The sequence below is a fragment of the Caretta caretta genome, chromosome 2, assembly GCF_965140235.1.
Source record: "Caretta caretta isolate rCarCar2 chromosome 2, rCarCar1.hap1, whole genome shotgun sequence".
NCBI classification, from domain to species: Eukaryota; Metazoa; Chordata; order Testudines; family Cheloniidae; genus Caretta; species Caretta caretta.
Window position 1 is genome coordinate 96,800,927 of NC_134207.1, and position 25,155 is coordinate 96,826,081.

Here is a 25,155-nt window from a genome sequence, read left to right on the forward strand (position 1 = left end):
TCTGCCCAACTGGAGCACTAGGTGTAGCTAATTCCTCCCCCCCGCCCTTTGACCTCATCTTTACAGGTCAGAGACGGACAGGGAGGGACAGCTATGCAGCCTATACTTAGGAATAGGCTGGGCAAGTTGGTCAACTGACCGGTCAGTTACTGAGACAATATGAGTGAAGTAATATCTTTTCTGGAACCAGCTTCTGTTGGTGAGAGAGACAAGCTTTCGAGCTACATAGAGCTCTTCTTCAGGTGTGGGAAAGGTACTCCGAATGTCACAGCTAATTGCAAGGTGGAACAGATTGTTTAGCATAAATAGTTAGCAAATATTCTAAGGGGCCATTTAAAATAGAGTGGCCCATTAACATCTCTGCCGTCCCAGGACAAAAATAGGGGGTTAGTGCATAACAGATTGGTGCAATAAGCCATAAATCAGATGGTGGTCCAATAAAATATATTACCTCAGCCACCCTGTCTCTCTAATATCCTGGGACTGATATGGCTACAGCTACTCTACATACAGTCAAATACTGTGAAATATTACAGCAAGAATGCCCTGATACAAATGACTGTCTTTGTTTTTGATTGCATCATGGTGACATCTGTTATCAAGCCTTTTTAAATGTCTTGATTACTCACTTTAATATGTGCTAGTGCTGTTTGTTGGGGGAAACAAGGTGAACTTATTGAAAGTTGAGCATCTTGATTCACTGGACTCTTCTAGAACGAGCGCCGTAGGTATATCTTTATTTGTATACCAGCCCATATGCATATCTGGTAGTTTAAAAAGCACATTAGACAAGTGAAGACAGAGGTGCAAACACAGAAAAACTGCTAAAGTTAAGTGCAAGTTCTGTTGTTCTGAGTATGAGACACCTGTAGCTAGAATGGAAAGACACTTGTTGAATTCTTGTGACATGTCCAACTACTTTGAAAGAAGAGGAAAACTAGTCTGCATCAAAATTTGTTTTCTTCTGTGCATTCTTCTTCTACTTCATCTTTGCCAGCATCATCACAAAGGATGGAATCTTTTGTTGAAAATAGTGATATGAGTAACAACAAAAGTAAAGCTAATTCCATTCTTTCATCTTCTAGTAAGAATTTTGCTATTCTAACTCCTATGCCTGGAAGGTCTTCAGATGGTCATTAAATTGGTATTGAGAGGTTTTTGGATAGAATATCCCATGACTAGAAAAAGAAACTTGACTGTAGGTTTCCTAGAGTATTTATGCCAGCAATACTCTATTTCATATCATAAAAAATCTTATATATATTCCATTTACAAAGTGCCAAGTAAGAAATGGCTTGCAGGAAGTCTTCTGAATGCCAAAGCTGACAATGTGAAAAAGAAAGTTGATGTTCTTATGGAGCAAGCTCTGATGGATGGAGCAATATTTTTAGTGAGGGTGTCATCAACTTCATGGTAATGACTCCACAACAAGTGTTTTACTCACTCCAATGCACAGCTGAACATCACCACATAGCTCAATACATTGCTGACCAGTTTAAATAGGTAAACCATGAATTCGGTCCACAGAAGATTAATTTGGTTGTGACTGATGATGCAGCTAGTCTGAAAGCTGCTTGGGCTTTGTTGATAAACGAGAAACTACGCCTTCTGTGTTATGGACGCATTGCTCATACAACACAACTTTTCATCAGTGATGCTGAAGATCTGAAAGCTTTCTCATCACGTGTGTCAAAAGTTGAGAGGTATTGTCGGCCATTTTCCAGCATCATTTAATACAACCCTCAATTTCATCGACACTGAGTAAGTCTTGTCATACTTGATGGGCATCTTCTATTAAATGCCTCAAAGATCTTCAGATATGAGAGAAGGCTGTTCAGTCAGTTGCTCTTGAAGAAGGTGACTGGGTGTCGGCCCCAATTAATCTGCACTGACTTTCTTGATGATTATGTCTTCTGGATGTGAAACTCAAAATGCATTTCATTGCTTCAATTCATAGCTCAGTCCATTCAGAATCTGGAAAATGTTAGTTCTACATTTTCTGATGCCAAGAACATACTTGTGAGTATACTGAACCCAGTCCATTTATAAAAGCTGAGAGAAAAAGGTTTTAGACAAAATAATATCAGGGGAAAATCACTTCTACACATAATGCTGCCCACCTTCTTGATCCATGTTTCCATGGTCAAGACCTTTCTAATGAGGCATTCAAATGACAGCTTGTGATCTCACAGTGTCAATGACCTGGAAAGTGGTCAGTTGTGCCTAATGGTTAGAGTAGGAGTCAGTCAGGAATTGGAGCCCAGGGTCAGAGGTGGAGTTGGAGGCCAGGGCCAAAGTCAGAGCCAAGGGTCAGGAATGGGGCAAGGCTGGGGACAAACAAGCAGAGGAGCTATCACAGCCATGTCCGAATGCTTTGAGCAGCCACTGAAATGCTGCTGCTTCTGGGCTTAAGAGCAAGTCTTCTGGCTCTTCCAACTGATTGGGCTGTAGCCAATCAGGTAGCCTACTACAGGCCAGCTGTGCTTGTTAGGTTGCCTGGAGACTGGATCTCCTGCAGGCCCTGATTCCTGATCTATAGTGGCCGTTGTAAATTTTAAACGCTATCCGAATGAACAAACCTACTGATGGAGGTAGCAAATTATAAAGCAAGAAGCACACTGCTGAGTTATAAAACAATGTGGAGTGCAATCCCAGCAGGTGAATCAGAACAGCTTGCTCTATCATGGTGGAAAGTGTTGTGTCAGGCTCCTTGCTCTCCAGCTCCAGTGCCAGAAATACTTTTACCACTTCTGTGTACTACTGCATGCGTGGAATGAAACTGGTTAGCTTGGGGAACCATCCATTTGAAAACAGACTGAAAACCTCCACTGCCAGGTAACTTGTGACTGTATAGCACGATCCAGATTAGAGAACAAAATGGAAGATGAAGAGTATTCATCAGATGAAGGGGAAGAAGGAGAAACTGGTGAATTTCATGATGATAACAAAGATACCGATGAAGCAGGTGAAGCTGATAAAGAAAAAGATAATAAAGACCAAGAGGTTTGAAAAGTTGGCCTGCTGCCTACCTAGTATAATTTCATTTAAAAATGATTTTTTTTCTTTTATAATTGCTGTGTGCTTCTTCTGTTTCTGTTTAATTTAATTTTTTCTTTTGTAACTGTTCAGTCTTGAATAATGGTCACATTTAAATGCTACCTTAATATTGCTAAAAAGGGTAGTAATAATACTTCATTCTATAGTCTCTTGTATTGTTCTGTTTAAAATTAACAATTAAGTAACTTGTGGCTTTTTTTTTTTGTAATTAAGCATAAGTATCTAAGGCTAAGTCTGTTGCAGACCTTAAACTCTTTTTTTTTAAATTGTTCTAATAAATTAGCACTCTTAAATATTTGACAACCTTTTACTTTATTTAGCAATGTTTGAACACTCAATTGCCCAATTATTTTTGGGCCGGCCAAATGCCAAACCCTACTTAGGAATGAAACAGCTTTGGTGCTAAATTGTATCTGGAAGGGCAAAATATTATATTATTTCTTAGTAATATCTTGGCAAAAACATTAAAGTAGTAACAGTTCTTACCTCTTCGCAGATATCTCTTTCAATTTGCTTTTCAAACTAAGCGTGGCTGGGAGAGTTTCTTTATCAGTCCAGTAGTTTAATATCTTCTGTTCCATTTAAATCATTACTTAACAGAATGGTATATTACAAGAAAGCTTTTTCTATATATTTGTCCTTTATTAGAAAACACCAAAAATTCCTGTTTTTTCCTCCTTCCTTAATACTATTACAAATCAGCTTCAGAGTTTATTGTCATAACTATGTGGCTAATCTCTCACTCCATGGTTCTCACTATTAATGTCCTAAATTAATGTCTTGAATCCTTCAAAATTATAGCCTGCCCTATGAAGTACAGGACCCTTCACACTATGTAAAAATGTTTCCTTATTTGAATATATATATATTCCCTAATGATATTTGCATAAAGCAGTTTTCATAATTAAAAACATGGATATTATTGGTAAAATTGAATCTTCTTCAGACACACTTTGTTATATTTTAAAAGTTTTAATTAGTTTGATCTTCAGACTCTAGCTGTAAGGGGATTAGTCTTGTCATTAATTTCAGTGTCAGCAACAAAAACGCAGAATATCCCAAGAATTCCACATTCCAAGAACAGTGGGGTACAATGTTACAATACTGTGCAAACTAAGTGCAGTCTCAGGGTCCTGGTATGTTGCCAAACTGATTGACAGAGGGTTTGGGAATCCCAATTTTATCAGTTTCATTGAAAACACAATTCTTGTGCGAGGAAATGTTGATTGCTCTGGCAACTAGTGAGTAATAAACCACAAAGCTAATGTGACCTATGGCTGGTTGTGACTGTAAAGAAAACCCAGATACCTGCAGTTTTTGTGAGCCCAAAAATATCTACTTGTGTTTCACAGGAGGAAACACTTCTTCCCTTCCCCACCAAAAGTAATAATCTGAAGTAAATGCAGTGTGGGGAACCTCACTTTTCCACCCTTTATTGTGGGTCTGACTGCCGGATGGGAGCAGTATTGGGCCCTGTGGATCCGTTGACTTCTGCTTTACAACTGTTTATGGTTTATTATAAGTACATAATTTTCAACAATCCATTGTTGAAATCAAGGCATTGCTGCTTTAGGATTCAGCTTAGTATACTTCTTCCTTCTAGTTGCAGACAATTGTGCTCTAAATGACTTTCATGTACTGTGTATAAAGTAAGGATTGCAAAATTGGGTGACAGTAATATTTAAAATGTACGTTCATTCTTTCTATTTTAAATGAAATGGCTGTACAGCTGTTTAACATGAAAGAGTGTTATTGATTTTAACTTTTCAATGTTGATCTGTTCAAGTTAAAAACAGCTGTTCTGTGGTTATCTGAATCAGGTTGCCCGAGGCTTCCTTTTGTTGGGTTCAACAAGGAATCATGCCCCCTGAAGACACAAGTCTCTAGGTCATATTAGGCTTGTTTGTAGACTATTGGTACAAAGACAGATGACATTTAAAATGAATGCTTCACTGAGGATAAGCAAGGCTGAGATGGCCAATAAATAAATAAAGCCCTGTCATCCAAAACATTATTTTCTGATATCCATTGTAACGATTAGTCAACCATGCTGTGCGAAAGGCCTTACATGTGGTGGAAGGTATTCTGGCAAAAAGGAAAACACAGAGAGAGAAATAGACATGATGATCATGTAATAACAAATAAAGGGGAAGGGAAGGCACGTACGTTCACCACAAACTTATGTCTGTGTTGGAGGCAAACACAAATGCTTCTTGTAGCAGGCTATAGCTCAGAGCCAGGCATGTCCTACAGGCATGCCCTTTTAAATCAACTTCACCTCATTCTACCCTAGGCTCACAGTAAAGCCTAATAGATAAACAGAATTTGCAATAAAATTGAACAACCCTATGATGCTGGCAGACCAGGTGCCAGCTCATGCCAGAGTCCCCGGCCTCACTGAACACTTTCATATGCGTAACTGGAAGCCAGGCCAATTCACTTGTATATCAGTATAAATCAAAGTGGTTATTAAATGTATAAGAATGTATTTGATGTTTAAACTTTATGATAACTAATGGGATGCTGCATGTATTGTTTTCACCTATCTGTATGCTTTTATAATGCAATACAACCATTTAAACTTCATTTACCCCTTTAGCTAAATAACCCATCAAACCAGAAAGAAGCCTTCAATAAACAAATGCAGAACTTTAACAGGAAAGTACTAATTCTTGTGCGTTGGAAGGCAACTGGTCATTGTGTGTGATGATCAGCTATCAAGGACGCAAAGGATATGTCTACACTAGAAACCTAAGTTGACCTATATTAGTTCAACTTACAGCCCCCACAGTAATTGCTGTGGTTGTTCATGTCCACAGTACCCTCCTGGGTCAGTGGTGTGCATCCTCACTGACCTTAGTCCACCGCTTCCACTGACCTAAGAGGGGCAGTGTGGGGAGCTGAGAATCCAATCTCTCAGCTCCCCTGACAGCTCCCTACTGCCCTCACAGGCTCCCGAGCTCCTGGTGGGCTGCCCCCGCTTGCCCAGTCCCTGTTTCCCACTGGGAGCGGGAGAATCCGTTCAGGGTATCTTGCCCCCTGGGAGAGGGATCCAGCTGCCCCAGCTTCTCATGCCCCCTGTCCACACCCCGCTGGCAGCTGGGCAACCTTGTGAATGTCACAGTTCGGGAAGCCATGAAATTAACAGTGCTGCCCCACTCCCAGAAAGGAGCATGTGGCAGAACCACCCGGGCTTCTTGTCCTAGCTGGGAGCTGGGGTGTGTGTGGAAGCTGCTCAGTTCTCCCTGGGAGCAGAGGGCAGCTGTCCTGGTTTCTTGTCAATTTCACGGCTCCTGCAGTGGATTTGACAAGACAGCCAACAGCTGATATAAGGGATGCAATGTCTACTCAGACACTGTGTTGCCCTAACAACACTGACATAAGGATTATACCTCTCATGGAGGTGGAGTTATTATGTCAGGATAGCACATGAGTGGGAGAAAGGTCGACATAAGGAAGCTTATGTTGACCTACTTATATATGTGTCTACACTACAGCCTAACTGTGTAATGTAGAACAGCCCTAAATATACTTCTCTCTCTCTCTCTGTCAATCAAAGAAAAAGCCTGTGTAGGTAATGACCCTGTCAGCTTGTTTTCTGAGGGAAGAAGCTGTGTATATGGACAAAAGGAAAAGTGCTTCACCTCTGGACTGTTTGGATTCTAACTGGGCAGAATAACTGAACAAGAAGACGGAGATCTCCAGAGTTATTCTGGGTAGCCCTGAGAGTCTTTTGGGAAACTGGAATATTACTACATCTCTGCTACTATTTGGAATGATAGACTATGACTCACCTGTACATATATATTTTACCTGCTTTAGGCTCTCAGTAACTTTAATTCCTTTTAGTTAGTTTGCTGTAGAACTGGCTACCAGTGTTGTTTCGTGTGCAATCTCGGATGCAAATCGACTGGTCTTTTGGGACTGGATGTAACCTGGAGTGTTTTGTGATTTTTGGTGTAAATGACCATTTATCACCAAGTCCAGCTTGCCTGGAGGGCAAGATAGACTGGAGTATCTAAGGGGACTGTCTGTCACTCCATTATAAGACTTGTAGTACTTTGGGAGTTTACACTTGGTATTGGATTAGTGAAATCTAATTATACAACATACCACCAGTGTGGAGTATTTGCCCTGCTTTTGACAGTCTCCCCTGAAGTAGGCATTCACAGTCTTGAGCCATTCCAGACAGCGTGAAAATCCCTTTCCTTATTTCCCTTCTTCCACAGGTGTCCCCGCTGGGGTGAGCTTTTCCCAAATCCTCTCTGTAGTTTGCAGACATAGTCTGAACAGCTACATTTCATTCTCCTTGTCCTTGATAGCAGCTAGCATCCAGGCCTCTTCCTACCAGCATAACTCCAACTAGGAGGGAGTCCTGCCATACTACAAGCTCTTTGTCCCAACCCCTAAACAGAATTGTAGGTTGAGGATTTTCCAGATAAGGTCCTGCAACCAATTCCTTTCTCTCAGAAGCTGTCTCTATTGTTCCCTGGATCTGTCAGTAGTAGAAATCCAGGAAAGGTGTAACCTGGCTTCTGAGATCTCCCTCCTTGAGTCTTAAAGGGTCAGAGTACTCTATTACACTTCCCTATACCACATACCTTTATGTGACAGTCTAATTCAGTGGCTTGTGAATGGCTGCAGTTTGATTTCACTCTGTATTTCCCCCCTGTTTTGATCCTTCTACTGAAAAGCAAAGTGTAATTCAGTTAGGTAGGAAAATGATTTGGGAAGAGGATACTCATCTTTTTGAGGTCGTGGGGAAATTATCTGACATGGTATGGTGGTTTTCAGTTGTCATTAAAATTGTTACTAAAAATCACGGACTGAATAGAGACACTGGATTTATGACTTATTACAATAATCTACAATACACTGTCCAGCCCTCTATGACTCGAGAGGCATTAATGGGCCACTTCATCCTGAATGGTCCCTTGAATTGTGTTAACTCCTTATGCTAAACAATCTGTTATACCTTGTATTTAGCAGTGACACCAAGCACATTTCCCAGACCTGAAGAAGAGCTCTGTGTAAGCTTGAAAGCTATTCTTTCACCAGGATAGAAATTGGTCCTATGAAACTTATTACCTCACCCACCTTTTCTCTCTAATTGTCATAACAGTATTTATTGGCTGCACTGTTCATCTTTTGTTTCCTTCCCTTTTTGTATTTTAGTTTTATTCTAAGGGTATGTCTACACTATAAAATTAGGTTGATCTTATAGAAGTTGATTTTTAGAAATCGATTTTATACAGTTGTTTGCGTATGTCCACACTAAGCACATTAAGTCAGTGGAGTGCGTCCTCACTACCATGGCTAGCATCGACTTTCGGAGCGTTGCACTGTGGGTAGCTATCCCACAGTTCCCGCAGTCTCTGCTGCCTATTGGAATTCTGGGTTGAGCTCCCAATGCCCGATGGAGCAAAACATTGTCACGGGTGGTTTTGGGTACATGTCGTCAGTCGCCCCTCCCTCTGTGAAAGCAACAGCAGACAATCATTTTGCGCCTTTTTTCTGTGCAGACGCCATACTGCTGTCAGCAGATGGTGCAGTAGGACTGCTAACTGTCGTAGTCATCCACCGCTTCCACTGCAATTCTGCTCTCCTGCTTTCCTGGTGCCATGAATCCACCTTGCAGGTCCTCTCATCTTTCTGTATAAATATCTATTCTTGTGGCATCAGTCATCATCCACCACTTCTGCTACAACTCTGCTCTCCTGCAGACACCATACCATGGCAAGCATGGAGACCACTCAGCTCACTGCTGCTGTTGTGAGCATTGCAAACACCTCACGCATTATCCTGCAGTATGCGCAGAACCTGCAAAAGCAGGCGAGGAGGCAACGACAGCGAGTTCATGATAGTGTTGAGGACATGGATACAGACTTCTCTCAAAGCACGGGCCCTGGCAATTTGGACATCATGGGGCAGGTTCATGATGTGGAACGCCGATTCTGGGCCCAGGAAACAAGCACAGACTGGTGGGACCGCATAGTGTTGCAGTTCTGGGATGATTCCCAGTGACTGCAAAACTTTCTCATGCATAAGGGCACTTTCATGGAACTTTGTACTTTGCTTTCCCCTGCTCTGAAGTGCAAGAATACCAAGATGAGAGCAGCCCTGACAGTTGAGAAGTGAGTGGTGATAGCTCTCTGGAAGTTTGCAATGCCAGACAGCTACCAGTCAGTTGGGAATCAATTTGGAGTGGGTAAATCTGCTGTGGGGGCTGCTGTGATCCAAGTAGCCAACACAATCACTGAGCTGCTGCTATCAAGGGTAGTGACTCTGGGAAATGTTCAGGTCCTCGTGGATGGCTTTGCTGCAATGGGATTCCCTAACTGTGGTGGGGCAATAGATGGAACGCATATCCCTATCTTGGAACCGGACCACCTTGGCAGCCAGTACATAAACCACAAGGGGTACCTTTCAATGGTGCTGCAAGCACTGATGGATCACAAGGGACGTTTAGCTGGTTTGGTGTGAGACCTCACACACGCTCGGCTGCGCAACAGAATTCAGCTTGCAGGCAGCCATGGTAAGGCAAAGGGTTTCGGCTTCTTCAACCTTCATCGCATGTGGGAACAGTTTCAAACAGCAGCGCCCTCTTTTCCCATACCAAGCAAAGCCCATTGGGTTGGCCATTTAAAATGAGGGGCTGTGGTTTTAGGATGAATGTGCAGCACAACCCAACCTTCCCACACCCAATTCTGTGGGATGATCACTTCACCCCCTGCCCCCACCACCACCATGTGGCTAGTATCAGGGAAGATCCCTATTAGCCAAAAGCGAACAGCACAGCATGAACAGGCCTCCCCGCACTGCGTGGCTAACAGCGGGGATGATTTCTTTTCAGCCAAAGGCAAACAGCCCAGCAGGAACAGGCACCTCTGAGCGTCCCCTTAAACAAATTTCCCATATTTCAACCAGGAGACCATGAATGATATCACTCTCCTGAGGCTAACACAAAGAGTACCTCCAGGAGAGCCTCATGGAGATGTCCCTGGAGGATTTCTGCTCCATCCCCAGACACATTAACAGTCTTTTCCAGGAGCTATACTGGCCGCGAATGCATCCCAAATCTTCAAGGCAAATTAATCATTAAACATGCTTGCTTTTAAACCCTGTATTATATTTACAAAGGTACACTCATCAGAGGTGCCTTCTCCGGCTTCATGGTCCGGGAGCCCACCTTGGGAGGGTTGGAAGGGTATTGGCTCCAGGGTGATAAACAGTTCCTGGCTACCGGGGAGAAGGGATTCTCCGCTTGCCTGCTGTGTGCTGTTCTCAACCTCTTCCTCCTCCTCCTCCTCCTCCTCATCTTCCTCACCCACAAAATCCTCATCTCTGTTGCATGAGACTCCCCCTTTGCAGGTGTCCACGGACAGTGGTGGGGAAGTGGTAGGGGCTCCCCCTAGAATTGCATGCAGCTCATCATAGAAGCGGCATGTATGAGGCTCTGTCCTGGAGCAACAGTTTGCATTCTTTGGTTTTTGGTAGGCTTGCCTCAGCGCCTTAACTTTCACGCAGCACTGCTATTTGTCCCTGTTGCCTCTGTCCATCATGCCCTTGGAGATTTTGGCAAATATATTGGCATTTCGTCTTTTGGAACGGAGTTAAGATACAACTGCATTTGCTCCAATCCCTCAGACAGAGACAAACAGCTACAAAGTCTCTATCAAGCATTCATAAAACTACATACCCACCTGCTGAAGTGAAGAAACAGATTGACAGAGCCAGAAGGGCACCAAGAAGTCACCTACTACAAGACAGGCCCAACAAAGAAAATAATAGAACGCCACTAGCCGTCACCTACAGCCCTCAACTAAAACCTCTCCAGCGCATCATCAAGCGTCTACAACCTGTCCTGAAGGACGATCCCTCACTCTCACAGACCTTGGGAGACAGACCAGTCCTCGCTTACAGACAGCCCCCCAATCTGAGGCAAATACTCACCAGCAACTACGCACCACACAGCAAAAACACCAACCCAGGAACCAAACCCTGCTACAAACCCCAGTGCCAAATCTGTCCACATATCTATTCCAGGGACACCATCATAGGACCTAACCACATCAGCCACACCATCAAGGGCTCATTCACCTGCACATCTACCAATGTGATATATGCCATCATGTGCCAGCAATGCCCCTCTGCCATGTGCATTGGCCAGATTGGACAGTCTCTACGCAAAAAAATAAATGGACACAAATCTGACATCAGGAATCATAACATTCAAAGACCAGTAGGATAACACTTCAATCTCTCTGGTCACTCAATAACAGACCTAAAAGTGGAAATTCTTCAACAAAAAACTTCAAAAACAGACTCCAACATGAAGCTGCAGAACTGGAATTAATTTGCAAACTGGATACCATCAGATTAGGCCTGAATAGTGACTGGGAGTGGTTGGGTCATGACAAAACGTAAATTTAATTTCCCCAATACTAATTTGTCCCTACTGTTACTCACACCTTCTTGTCAACTGTCTGAAATGGACCACTCTCATTACCACTTCAAAAGTTATTTTTCCTCCCTTGGTATCTTGCTGTTAAGTGAATTATCTCTTTAGACTGACCTCATACTTGGTAAAGCAACCCCTTTAGACTGACCTCACACTTGGTAAAGCAATACATCCTTTCATGTATTTGTACCTGCTCCTGTATTTTCACTCCATGTATCCGATGAAGTGGGTTCTAGCCCACAAAAGCTTATGCCCAAATAAATTTGTTAGTCTCTAAGGTGCCACAAGGACTCCTTGTTGGTTTTGCTGATACAGACTAACATGGCTACCACTCTGAAACCTCTCCCCATACAGCGATCAGATTCAGTACCTCCCGTTCGGTCCATGCTGGAGCTCTTTTGTGATTCTGGGACTCCATGGTCACCCGTGCTGATGAACTCTGCATGGTCACCTGTGCCAATCAGCTCGCCACGCTGGCCAAACAGGAAATGAAATTCAAAAGTTCCTGGGGCTTTTCCTGTCTACCTGGCCAGTGCATCTGAGTTGAGAGTGCTGTCCAGAGCGGTCACAATGGAGCACTCTGGGATAGCTCCCGGAGGCCAATACTGTCGAATTGCATCCTGACTACCCCAAAGTCGACCCAGCGAGGTCGATTTTAGCGCTACTCCCCTCTCCAGGGAGGAGTACAGAAATCTATTTTAAGAGCCCTTTACGTCAACAAAACAGGCTTGGTCGTGTGGACAGGTGCAGGGTTAAATCGACCTAACGCTGCTAAATTCGACCTAAACTCATAGTGTAGACCAGGGCTCAGACACTCTAATGTATTGTTATTCTAAACACTTGCAACAACATATCTCCTTCCATGGAAAATCCTCTGGAAAACTAGGGGAAAATATTTTTTCCATATATGGAAAAGTATTCCAATGGAGCACTTCAAAAACATAATCTAAATGCTGTTGTTTTTTATGGTACATCTTCCTTATGCAGCACTGCTAGCACTGTTTAGCTCTAAAGTCCATTTTACTGGTGCAAGGAGGATCATCCCAGTACAAAGCTCACCGTCCACTTATGTACATTTGATATGATTCCCATAACACTCCTTTCTCCCCCTTTGTGTAACAGAAAGGAGGTGTAGCCATGATAGATCTGCACCACACCCCCTCCTTGGCCGTGTTTTCAGTCCCAGGTGGCTGCGTGCAGGCTCACACAAATCAGGTATGTCCTAAGCCATACCTGACACAGGTTAGGAAGGCAGCAAACCAGTTCCTGTTATCAAAAAGGTTGAGAAACATTGCCCTAAGGAATGCTCTAGGGACAGGCCCTGCCATCAAAATGAGAGGATTAGGGGAGTAAAGTGGAGCATACTTGTCTCACTGAAATTAGTAAAGAGCCAATCTGAAGAGGCCCATGGCATGAGTAATGTTTTTTTAAGACAGTTGCCTCAGTTATATGATCTTTCCCTTTTCCCCAGAACAAGTGTAGCTCACAAGAGGAAAACAGGAATTTGGTGACTTTGTTCAGATAAAATAAGAACAACTCAAAATCTTTGTCCAAAACTAACTCTAAACCTGAACCTTTTCCTGGATTTCAGATCAGTTTTGGTTAACTTTTAAAATTGTCGGGGCCACTGCATTTAATTTTCCCTGGAAAATGAAGCACTGAATTAGAGAGGCTGTTTTTATGGCACTTACTGCTGGTTTGAAACCCAGCAGTCCTGGATGCTTTATGACAGAGCATAATCTTACAAGATTTTCAACCCAAAGAGATATGAAAGGGATTATTAAGTATTTCAGATTTGGTTTGCTCTTCTTAACTTAATTTGACTTTCTGATTTTTGCTTAACTCCATGGTTTACCTATCTATTGTCAAAATGTACCATTAATGGTGCAGATGCTAGGATCAAAAGGTGAATGAGGGTGTGTTTGCAAATATTTTACTTGAAGCTTTCACTAAGAATATAAATACCATATTTTTTTCAGTATTATATATTATTTGTTTTATCATGGCATCCAGAAGCCCCAGTCATGGACCAGGGCCTTACTATTTTAAGTGTTATAAAAACACAGAACAAAAAGAGAGTCCCCACTCCACGGAACTTTCAATCTGAATATGACAAAGAGACAAAAGATGGCTATAAATGCACAGAATGAGGGAGTACAAGGAAGCAATGCAAAAATAGTGGTCAGCATGATAGATACTTGTCTCTGAACACTGGCAGTCTAACTGTTAAGTTTTTGTAGGCACCACACAACAAAGGAGAGTTTTGAGGAGGATTATGGGGAATGGTTGAAGGTGGATAGTGAGGTAGTTTTGCAGAGGTTTACGGGGAGCATCTTCCAAGCATGCGGGGCAGCATGGGAGAAAGCACAAAGTGTTGAAAATTTAACAAGTAGTAAGTGGATACTGGCATCATGGGCTGTCTGGAGGTGAGTATTAACAGCTCAGTAGTGAATGAGAGATGCAGGTAGGGTGGGGATTGCCCATGAAGGGCCTTGAAGGCAAATACAAGCAGATTATGTTTGATAGTATAAAGAAGGGGCAGCCCACGCAGGGGGTGACATGGTCAGAGTGACAGTCTAAGAAAATGACCTTTTTAGCAGTGTTCTGAGGGTATATCAGTGAGGCAAGATTGCATTTGTCAAGGCCAAAGAGGAAGGAAGGAGGTTGCAATAACTGAGAAGTGAAATGATAGTTTTGATCCACAGGGGTCGAGAAAGGACATAGCAAGGAGGGCTTGAGGGTGGTAGTGAATTTAAAAAAAAAAAAAGCATTCTCAAATGATGCTTTTCCAATGTGGACTTCTTTATTTCGTATTTGAAGAGGGGGATAATATAACACTGCATCTTCAGAATCATCTCTGTGTAGAATGCTAATGAATAGAGATCTCTGAAACTAATTTGTATCCCTACTGTTCAGTACTTCTATTTACTACATACTAAAATGTAATTAATTGCTAACATAGCATGTCCAGGTCTCTCTTTGATAGCATTTAAGCAGCAATACATTACTACTGTTATGAGGTATCAGTTAGACATTAGTATGTTTTAATTCCATGTCTGGTCCAATAGGTGAAACTAATTTATAAGATAAATAGCTGAATTTATATGGGTTGTTTCCTTAAGAAAAAGCATACAGGAATGTATAGAACCATGTGGTACCATGACATCTGCAGTGCTGCAGATTCACCCAGCTAGTCAGAGAACTGGAGTTGATAGTAAATGATAGTGCTGATATCACATGAACTTGTTTTGATCTGGTACTGCTGTGTGAACCATAAGCAGAGATGAAGAGCTGTTTGGTACAAGTGGGACTGACCTACCTCATCGCCAAATGTAAGTACAAGTAAGTAGCCAGACAGTTTTTCTTACAGCTTTCATTTTAGCAGCTTTCCCCAGAAGTAGGTTGCACATCAGTAAGTCCTCTGTGCCTCCTCATACCCACAATATTCCAATCCAGGACATTGAGACAGTGGGGAAAGCCTTTTCAGAGAGCTCTGTTATTACAGTATGATTTATTTAAATAACACACGTTACCTATGGAGTATTAACCCTCTTCTATTGATAATTTTAAATTAAAACTGCCTTTCCAGTTTGTTATTAATCAAACCTGATTACAAATAAATATGCTGGTATCTGTAAACTAAATACAGAACATGCATTCATAAGCACAGCCATAAACTGAGGTATTTTTAAAATGCCCAATTCAAAAAAACAGAAAGACAAAAACTTGTGCATATCACCAATGTTATTGACATTTTTTATTTTATGCTTGTATAGATGACTACACCTATCTATCTCCTTTAACATAACCATACTTCCTATCTTCCGCTTTGTAAGAAGATAAACGTTGTGCTCCTCTGTTTCAAATGTAAGACTATTTTTACACTGGAACAATTAATGTAGAAAAATAATGCTACTAGTAACTCTCTCTTTGGGGACTTGTAAATATCTGTATTACTTATACTATGAATAAGAAATGATTTTGTATCAAAAGTACCCTTGGTAATACATACATTACTTTCATATAAATGTGTCCTATCTCCTTCAGCATTGCTTTTAATTTTGTTTTTAAGTGGAAAGGAAAAGTCTTATGATCAGACCACAAGATTGCGAGGTAGAAATTTTATTCCTATTCCCAGCTGAGTCACAGAGTTGAGGAAGCCATTTAATTTCTCTCTGCTTCATTTGCCCCATCTGTAAAATTAGGTTAATGCCAATCTAGCTCACAGGATTGTCAGGATTCATTCTTAAATACAACTTCGAGACTGTTGCGTGGAAGATGGCATATAAAATAGGTGCCAGGGATTCCTTTTTATTGTGTTGGAATAATCCAATAGAACAAAAAGCCAGTAAAGATTTCCCAGCGCTCTGAAGGTTACTTGGAAGAATGAGTAGTATTGAAATTTGGAGGAGCTAGGGTTATGATTTATTAGTAATACGTTGAATGTTACCCAATTACCTGTCAATGATAGATTATATTTTAGTGTCTCTTTGTGATGGTATCTAGAGGCCTTCAGGTATTAGGTGTATAAAAATAAATAAAAAGTATTATCACAACTTGAAAAAAAATCTTAGGTGCTGTTGTTTTTGTTTTGTATAGCAAGAAAGGTGACTAGCAATGTACAAATTTCATATTGGCAGATCCACAAATCGATGTCTGGTAGCCTTCTAACAAAGACCTTGTTGCGTTAATCAATAACACATAATAGGAGCACAATGTGAAGTTCGTCAACATAGCAGCTATGAATTGAGATTTCACAGAAGTGCAGATAATAATTAAATATATTTTATAGATCAGAGCTTCACTTGGTAGTCTCCTTTCTGTCTGTTTGACTCAAATTCAGTCTTGGATGGCTTTGTAACTTGCTCTACTTGAATCCAACCAAGGATGAATTGATTAGCGTAAGACATCAGTACAGAAATATGAATTTGCTCTCTTGGAGTTTGAGTCAGCTTTTTAGGCAGATGGTTCTGTTAGGACTCTGAGTGTATGTCTACAATGCAATTAAAAACCTATGGTTGGCCTGTGCCAGCTGACTCAGGTTCGTGGGGCTGGAGCTAAGGGGCTGTTTCATTGCGGTGTAGACATTCAGGTTCGGGCTGGAGCACGGGTTCCAGGACCCTGTAATGTGGGAGGTTTCCAGAGCTCTGGCTTCAGTCCAGTCTCAAATATCTACATCACAGCCCCTTAGCCAAAGCCCCACAAGCCCAAGTCAGCTGGAATGGGCCAGCTGCAGATGTCTAATTGCAGTGTGCACATAACCTTAGGGTCATCTTGGATTCCAAGTCATCTATGTGCATGTATTGTAGTTCTCACTGAAATTTTCTTGGTAAATATTTATTTTAAAAAGCAAGATGCCTTTGGGTTTTTAGTTAGCAGATGATACTTAAATTTTCATAACTTCAGACCTCGGCATGACAATTTCTTTGAATTTCATTCAGACAATTAGAGCAATCTCAGACTGTAACTAGAGTTATGGGATGCCCAGCTTTCTTGCTTCATGTGGATTAAATTCATTTGACAGAGGTTTAGATGGCTTTTAATTCATGTGACTAGCTCTCCTACATCCTACAGGATTGGCTCCTGACATCCTGTAATCCTTTTTTTCAGCACTGGGAAAGGCCAACCAATCTATCCTCAGTGTTTCATGACCTGACTGACTAGCTCTCTATCCACGATCTAGGGTCTTGAGAGGTCAGCAAAGAAATCCCACTTTCTTTCATACTTCTGCTGAAAACATTCAGGTGAGAGGTCCCCTGACCTGCTTAGCTTCAACAGTTCTGGAGAATCCTTCTCTAGTCCTGCCACCTGCTCCACCCTTAATAAGAAATACTACTATGTTCTGTAGTAGTAATCCAAAACACTACAGGCTTTTTGCAGTGTTGCAATGCTTTGGGCCATTATTTCAGATTACTGTGCTATTTTTGGTTACTACATGGTACCGGCAATTTACTGTATCTTGTTTTTATGCTAAGCTAAAAGGAAGACCCCAGATCAGGGGTTTCCAATTGGATTGTTGTATTCTGTGGCACCTCAACCTGGTAAATAGACTTTAAAGAAGCAGTGGAGGAGCACTGTTAGTCTCATTGCTGTTGAGCAGTTGGGCTTCTGCTCCTCCTTTAAGACGTTTTCTATGGAGGTGGGAAATGGGTTTCCTTTGTTAGTCCCCTGAAAACTATACATGTGGAGGAGCAGTTCAGCTCTAATTTTAAGCTCTAACAAGGGTACCAGTATACATATGGCAAAAGGAGAGAAGTGTGGCAAGCTACAATCCTGTGTTTTTCTGAGAGTTGAGTGAGTTTTGTGGAGAGAAGGTTCGATTTGGGAAGGGAGTTTCCTAGGTCAGACTAAGTTGTCAGGCTTTTCACATCTATGCATAGAACAAGCAAGTTTTCCTTTTTAGGGGGAAACAGAGTTCACACAGCTAACTGCATTATGATTTGCATGAGCCGTTCATGTCACACTGAATCCCAGTGCAAGTGTTAATTTCAGTTATCTCCTTTTTCATATACATCCTTTCATGAGGTAGCATATTTGTCTGAACTCCCTCTAGGCCTGGATTCCTATTTGTTTTGATGACCAGTGTTTAGATGTAATGTTGTTATTGCTCATAAAACAGCTATAGCTGTGTAACAAAAGGCTTTAAATATTATGGACTACATTTTCAAGTACTCTGTACTCATAGTTGAAACCTGAATTTCAAAACATTCCACATCACTGTGAAATATCTAGTCAACTCACTTTGGTGCCTAAATGGGAACTAAGATGGGTTAAAAATCTGACCCTGATTGTGGATGCTGAACTCTTGAAAAACATGTCCACATATGAGTGTCATTTAAATGTGCCTCCATCAGGGTCTAAAGAGGAGCTCTCCTCTTTGTAGTCTTCAAGTGCAAGGATCAAATATTTTTTCAAATTGTTCAATGAACTGTGTTGCTTTTTTGTGGTATGACAATCAATATTTCTCAAGTGTTGCGTGGCTTTTTGTGATCCTTTAATAATCTAGTAGAATATCCCCAGAGATGGCCTCAAACCTAAACTTCTGATCAAGATTTGAGTTTGTATCAGAGTACACAAGTCCTTTCCGGAGGAGGTTGTGAAGGCTAGCACTATAACAGGGTTTAAAAGAGAACTGGATAAATTCATGGAGGCTAAGTCTATTAATGGCTATTAGCTAGGATGGGTAAGGAATGGTGTCCCTAGCCCCTGTTTGTCAGAGGGTGGAGATGGATGGCAGGAGAGAGAACTATCACTGTTACAGAAGAATTGGAACAGAGTTGAATTTGGAAAAGTTTGGATTTGGTATTTTGAAGCCCCAAATTGGGGAGTTCATGGATTATAGTGTAGCCTATTGAGTAGAGAAGCTTTGGATTTAGGGCTCATCTTACCATTAGAATAGATTTGTGTGTGTCGGGGAGGGGGGGGGGGGATATGTAGGCAAGAATATCAGATTTCTAATAGCACCTTTTAAGGTACTTAAGTGTGAGAATCCTTGAATTTACATGATAGATGTGCAGTGCAAAAAGCATTTGAGTATTTTGTATGTTTCTTGAAACAAAATATATTCTTATAAATAATGGTATGCGTGAACTCCACCTGTGAAGGCTTACAGAGATTTAAGGTTTATGAGCTTTGCTCAAAAAGCATCTTAAGCCAATTGAGTAGGAAAGATGTTAATGTATACAGTACTCTTCATGGTCAAGAAATCTCAGTGTATAAAGTAATAGCCTTATTATTGGCTGCGTAGTCAAACAGAGCAACCAAATGTGGATTCATCATGGTGGTCGAGACACTGAAATCATTGGAAGTAATTTTGGTTTGCTTTTTGACTTAACTATGTTATTACTTGCAGGGCTTTATACTTTCCCAGGGTACAGCACTTTAACATCAGCACTGTGTTTGAACCCAAGTCCTGTGTGAGAAACTCAGTTTTTGGTAGAGGTTACATTATTCTAACATCTAGCCCATAGTAATGCTATATGGTTTTCCCTCAAGACTAACATTTTAGTGTCTGCAGCTGGTTGGAGAAGAATGACAGATTTGGCATCCCATAAGTTTATCTAAAGAATGGGGTGCTAAACGCTTTATTTTTCCAGCAAAAATCTGGGAATTGGGAAAGATGATATTGAGAAAAGGGATACTGAAGATTTTCTTTATTGATATGGCTTTAACAGACCCCAATCAAAAGCAAAAAAGTGGTCTCACGCTTCAATAGACTAACTGTACTCATTCCATAATCCCTGCAGTAGGTTAACACCAACTTCAGTGGTTAGGTCAAAAGACATGTGAACACCAGCTTTAATTCACATGCATTCAACTAATCTCCTTGCCTGTATATTTGTTTCCCATGGCTTTTCAATCCACAAATTTCCCCCCAGTAGGCTTGTTCCTTAGCTCATGGTTTTATTTTGGATATTTTGTTTAGGTTGATTCAGATCCAGAAACTGAAAACATATCCATGAAAAATCCTATAAGGGAAAGCAGCCTGTAGATTTCTTCTGCAGGCATTGCCCAATATATTTGGGTTTGTCTAGTCATCCTCAGAATAACTTCTGGGCATGGGCAGCCCACCTATTTCCAACAGTAGTTCTCAGAAGTCTTTGCTGGTTCTCTTTGCCACCTGAATAGCTGCTTCCTAAACTATGGGGCCAAAGTAGAGCTAGTAGATTCACTGATTTTTCAGTTTTCCCGGAGTTCAGAAAAAAATGAGTTAGGTCAAACGGAATTCTAAAATTGCAAAAAGTTGGCAAATTAAAAAAAAATCAATTTTGAATCATACTGGCAATTCATAGTCATTCATAATCACAATAAATAGTCATTGGGCTAGAGAGAGAATGAGTGAAAATGACTGACTCTGTAGCCTGGTTGTTATGGCACTCACCTACGATGTAAGAGGCAGCTCCAAGCTCAAAACCCTGCTGCAATGACTTAATTATTTATACATGGAGAGACTGACTGACTGCCCCACCAGATCATACAATATATCAGTGGCTAGGGCATTCCGTTGGTTTGTGGGACATTCAAGTTCAAATCTCTGTTCCACATCAGACAGAAGGGGGGGATTGAATCCAGGCCTCCCATATCCCAGGTAAGGGCCTGAAGCACTGGTTTAAAACTTCTTTCCCCTAAATTGTTTGTTTTTGTGGTAAAAAATATTGGCCAAAACCGTTCAGTCATCAATCAAAAAACATTGAGATCATTGTAGGCAAATGTTAATTTGTTACCGGAACAAATAGCCAGAAACCTATGATTCTGTTCTTACCAGATTTTCAAGAAGCCCTTTCACCATCCTTTAAAATTCATTGTAACTGTACAGTGTAATGTAGGGGCAATTTATTGAAACCCAAAAGAAAGGAAAATTCTTGGAATTTTCACCTTTTATTGCGAAGTTAAGTTTCTGCAGGAGGCGGTTGGAGGACAAGGAGTCAGGGAAAGGATGTTATATTAGAAGTTTACCAAAAGCCTAAAGATTACTACTGTAAATTCTTTGCCTTTTGGCTTATCAAGAACACAGATCCATTCTCCTTTTGAGAATCATAATAGACTTTTGTTTAGTAAGGCAAAGGTTATTGATATTTTCCTTTCTCATTTGCCTAATCTCATTTTGATACATGGCTCTATCAGTGGTTTATAAATTGACTTGCCTGTTCTTTCATCTCTCTCCTGGCATCTTCTTCCCTTGAGTTACAAATCCGATCTTGTGCCCGTAACTTGAGCACACACCCTAAGGGTGTAAAATGTCATTAAATAGGGCAACTAAAATACAAGTGAGATCACCAGAATGACCCATTGATAATGTCTGCTTTTGGATATGAGGAACATTAGCAAAGACTGGTCTATCTTTAGTTCAGCACAAGCAGTACTTAGACTTACTACTCTTTTGACTATCTGACCCAGATATTGGATTGTAGCCAGGTCAGAAGGATAGGCCCCAGTTTTTGAGGGAAGCTTTTATAAAATAAACATTTCAATTTCTGTCATATTACCCCCACTAAATATATATATCTGTTTACCTGTGAACCCATGATTGTCATTTTGGATATTTTACACAGCAACTAGACACCTCTGGCTGGCCTGTGCCAGCTGACTCGGGCTTGCAGGGCTCGGACTGTTTCAATGCTGTGTAGACGGTGAGGTCAGGCTGGAGCCTGGGCTATAGGACCCTGTGAGGTGGGAGGGTCCCAGAGCTCAGGGCTCCATCCCAAGCCCATAAGTCTACAACAGCAGTGTAACAGCCCAAGCCCTGTGAGCCCAAGTCAGCTGGTATGGGCCAGCCACTGTTTTTTTCTTTGCTGTGTAGACATACCCCAAGGGGCAAATATGCTGCTGACTCCTAATACAGCCCTAATAGGGTTAACAGGGAAAAAGACAAGGAGTCAATTGAATGTAAAACTGCACAATTCTGTACCGGTGCTCCCTGATCTGGTTTTACTCTGTGTCTCATGAGAAGTGCTTTAACACTACAATGAATCTTTGACCATTCCTAGCTGTCTGTTCAGTTCCAGTTCTTTCCACGTCTGTGGAACCCATAGCATGATGTTGACACTCTAATTTTTTTTTAATAGTTTAAACCTTTTTTTTTTTTTTTCAAGGTGACTCTAGTTCTGATAAAGGTGCACTATTTAGCTACAGAAGTGACATCGGATAGGGAGTCACAGTACAAGTTGGTCCATAATGCCCAAGCAAAGCCCCATGCCCTGGAATGGAGGGTCTCTTTCTACAAAGGAGACATTGACCAGTGCCCATTTAATCTCTGGGATCTCTGTGGAGACTACAGAGATAGGCCCAGATCCCGCAGTTGCACCAGGTGGGCTGACCCTTGTGATTGTCTGGATGCCCATTAATTTCAAGAAAAAAGAAAAGGAGTACTTGTGGCACCTTAGAGACTAACCAATTTATTTGAGCATAAGTTTTCGTGAGCTACAGCTCACTTCATCGGATGCATACTGTGGAAAATACAGATGAAGTGAGCTGTAGCTCACGAAAGCTTATGCTCAAATAAATTGGTTAGTCTCTAAGGTGCCACAAGTACTCCTTTTCTTTTTGCGAATACAGACTAACACGGCTGTTACTCTGAAACCTGTCATTAATTTCAAGGAAATTCCACAAGGGAATGGAGTTTGGGTTTAGTTGCAAGAAATGGTTAAATAATACCAGCTGATATGGTGGGTTTAGTGCTGTATGTACATTTTCAGACAGAAGATAATGACATTTTTACTACTGACCTGTGAGTAGTCCCACAGTAGAGTAGACTACTAATCATATTTATAAGTCTTAGTAGGATTGAGGCATCTGTGAACTAGAAATGGAAAAACTATATAACCCGTGATTAATTCTGCTCTAATCTTAATTTGCTTGTATAGTTACTAATGATTTTGGGGCGGGGGACAAACAAGCCTGTAATTTGATTTACCCAAGTAACACCATTTCTGAAACTAAAAGTTTCTGAATTATTCTGTCTCTGATGCTGTGAATGCCTTCATCTACTACACCATTCTCCTTGAATATGATTGGTTTTTTATGTTTTCCGCATAGGGATTTTAAAATAAAACTAGGCTGTGCCTGCGAAAAGTAAATCTAAAATAAGACTGTCTGATTTCTTTCTAAATCCTTGCTGGCTTGTACAGCCTTTTTCTGCAGTAAAAGCTAGTGATGCCTTATAGCCTTTCACAGTTGTCAGACCATATAATTTTATCAAATAATTGGTTCTGGTCTTCACAAAACTGCAAGTAACAAAGTTCACATCATTTTATTTAAAACTTTTCTGCTGTTGATGGAATTCTCCTCCTGTCCTTTTTTTGGTTCAAGTTGCTGGATTCTCTCATTTTTGACCATTTCTAACCTATTTAGAGCTTTTGATAAGTGCCTGTTATCTGATTTCTGGTACAAAAATCAATACATTTGACCACAGCTCTTCCTTTAAAATCTTGAGAGCATTTGGTACACCCTTGGCATAACCTCCATCTACCTGTCTTTGAGTAAATAAAATCACTTTTTAGATGTTCATTCTCCATCATTTAGTAAAATGTTTGTTGTTGTTTTTGTTGATACTTAATTTCATTCCCCTTAGTAATGCACTGATCAGCATTCAAAAAAGCCTAACTCTGTTGAACTTTAAGGTCGTGGCATGTTCTAAGTTGGATTGCAAAAGACCATTCTCATTCCAGTACTAATGAGTATTAACCCAAGAAACAAGTTGCTCTGGTTACCCAGGTAGTTGGCTCTAGTACTGAAGTTACAATTTAAAACTTCTCCAGTAAAGCCAAGTGTTTAAAGCATTATCTCCTCAGTGCAGCAGGCTCTCAGTACTAACAAAATAATCCATTGAGTAGAAAGCCCTACATAACGTGCGATATTGCAGATTTTGCAATATTAGGCTTCCACTGCAATTTTGACAGCAGGAGCCTCTCTGTGCATGTACCTGTAGTGGGATCCCCAGCCACCCAAGGGCTGAGAGCAGGAGCCCCCTCTTTCAACCCTGGGCAGCCAATCTAAGCCTCAGACCCGTGCTCTTAGCCCCGGTCAGCTGACAGCAGAAATTTGGGTAAAAATAACAATGCACTTTATTACTGCAAATATTAAGGTCCATTATTACTTTTCCACAATTTTCCCTGGTTTGTTCACAACTCAACTGCAATTTTTTGACAAGCATCCTGCAATTCATGCAGAGCCTTAACTGAGTAACAGTAATAAAAAACTGCTTATGTTCATCCATTATTAATTGTCTTAGTTCCAAAACACTTCATTCCATTCCTTTAAAATTAAAAACAGTGTACAATAAAATTATGATGGAAAATGGGTTTTTTCCTCATGGGGTGAAAAGTGGGCTCTGGCACTTTTAAAGAGATGGTGTGCAGAACTGGCTCTGCCTTGTGTTTAAAAAAATCCTTTTTCTTGATTTTTAAGAGTATTAATCTATGTACAATAGAGAATGGAACAAGTTAAAAACAATAATTTACAGTGGTTAACACTGCCCCTTTTGAAGTCTGACTTGTGCTTTATGAATGTAAAGATAAAACTACAGAAAAATGAAGAACTGTAGTTTCACTTGTATGTTTTTATTTTCCATGTTCACATTTTTAAAACATTTATGAATCCTGCAAAACTGTTAAATTATGTATCAGGTTGACTTTTTTCCAGGGTGTTCATGAAACCTCTGTAGGGTGTGCTGGCTGGCTAACCCTTTAACCTCACCCAGAAAAAAGGAGATTTTAGCAATATTTTGTTCTCTTTTTCAGCTGGAGAGACTACAGTCTGAGAATACCTTTGAGTGGGGAAAGAGAGAGATATTTGAAACAGAAAAGCAAAGTCTGGAAAGAGAGAATAGAAGGTGGAAGACCCAGGTGAAAGAAATTCAGGACCTTCTGGATAAGAGAAATAAACTGCTATCAAGTAACTTGGGTTCTGATTTCAAGACAGCACAAGGTGAACTACTGGAAAAAAATAAGGTATGGACTTTACTTGGTAGTAGATCCAAACTTGTTTCAAGGAAGTTCTCAGCCATCAGCACAGATTTAAAATAGTCACCGATCCTGGAAACATTGATGCATCTGTGTAACATTACACACAGGAGTATTCCTATTCAAGTCAAAGGGATTTGTACATGCATCAAGTAGTGCATGAAGTTAAGTGTTTGC

General features: G+C 40.9%; 1 protein-coding gene across 2 annotated transcripts in view; it reads left to right on the forward strand.

Annotated features, from left to right (window-relative positions):
- The window catches only part of CCDC102B (coiled-coil domain containing 102B), a 361,276-nt gene that overhangs the window by 94,047 nt on the left and 242,074 nt on the right, over positions 1 to 25,155 (forward strand). For both annotated transcript variants that reach the window (XM_048840158.2, XM_075125326.1), the window contains exon 6: positions 24,757 to 24,966. In XM_048840158.2, coding sequence (XP_048696115.2) covers positions 24,757 to 24,966 — 210 coding nt within the window. The remainder of the gene's footprint in view (positions 1 to 24,756; positions 24,967 to 25,155) is intronic.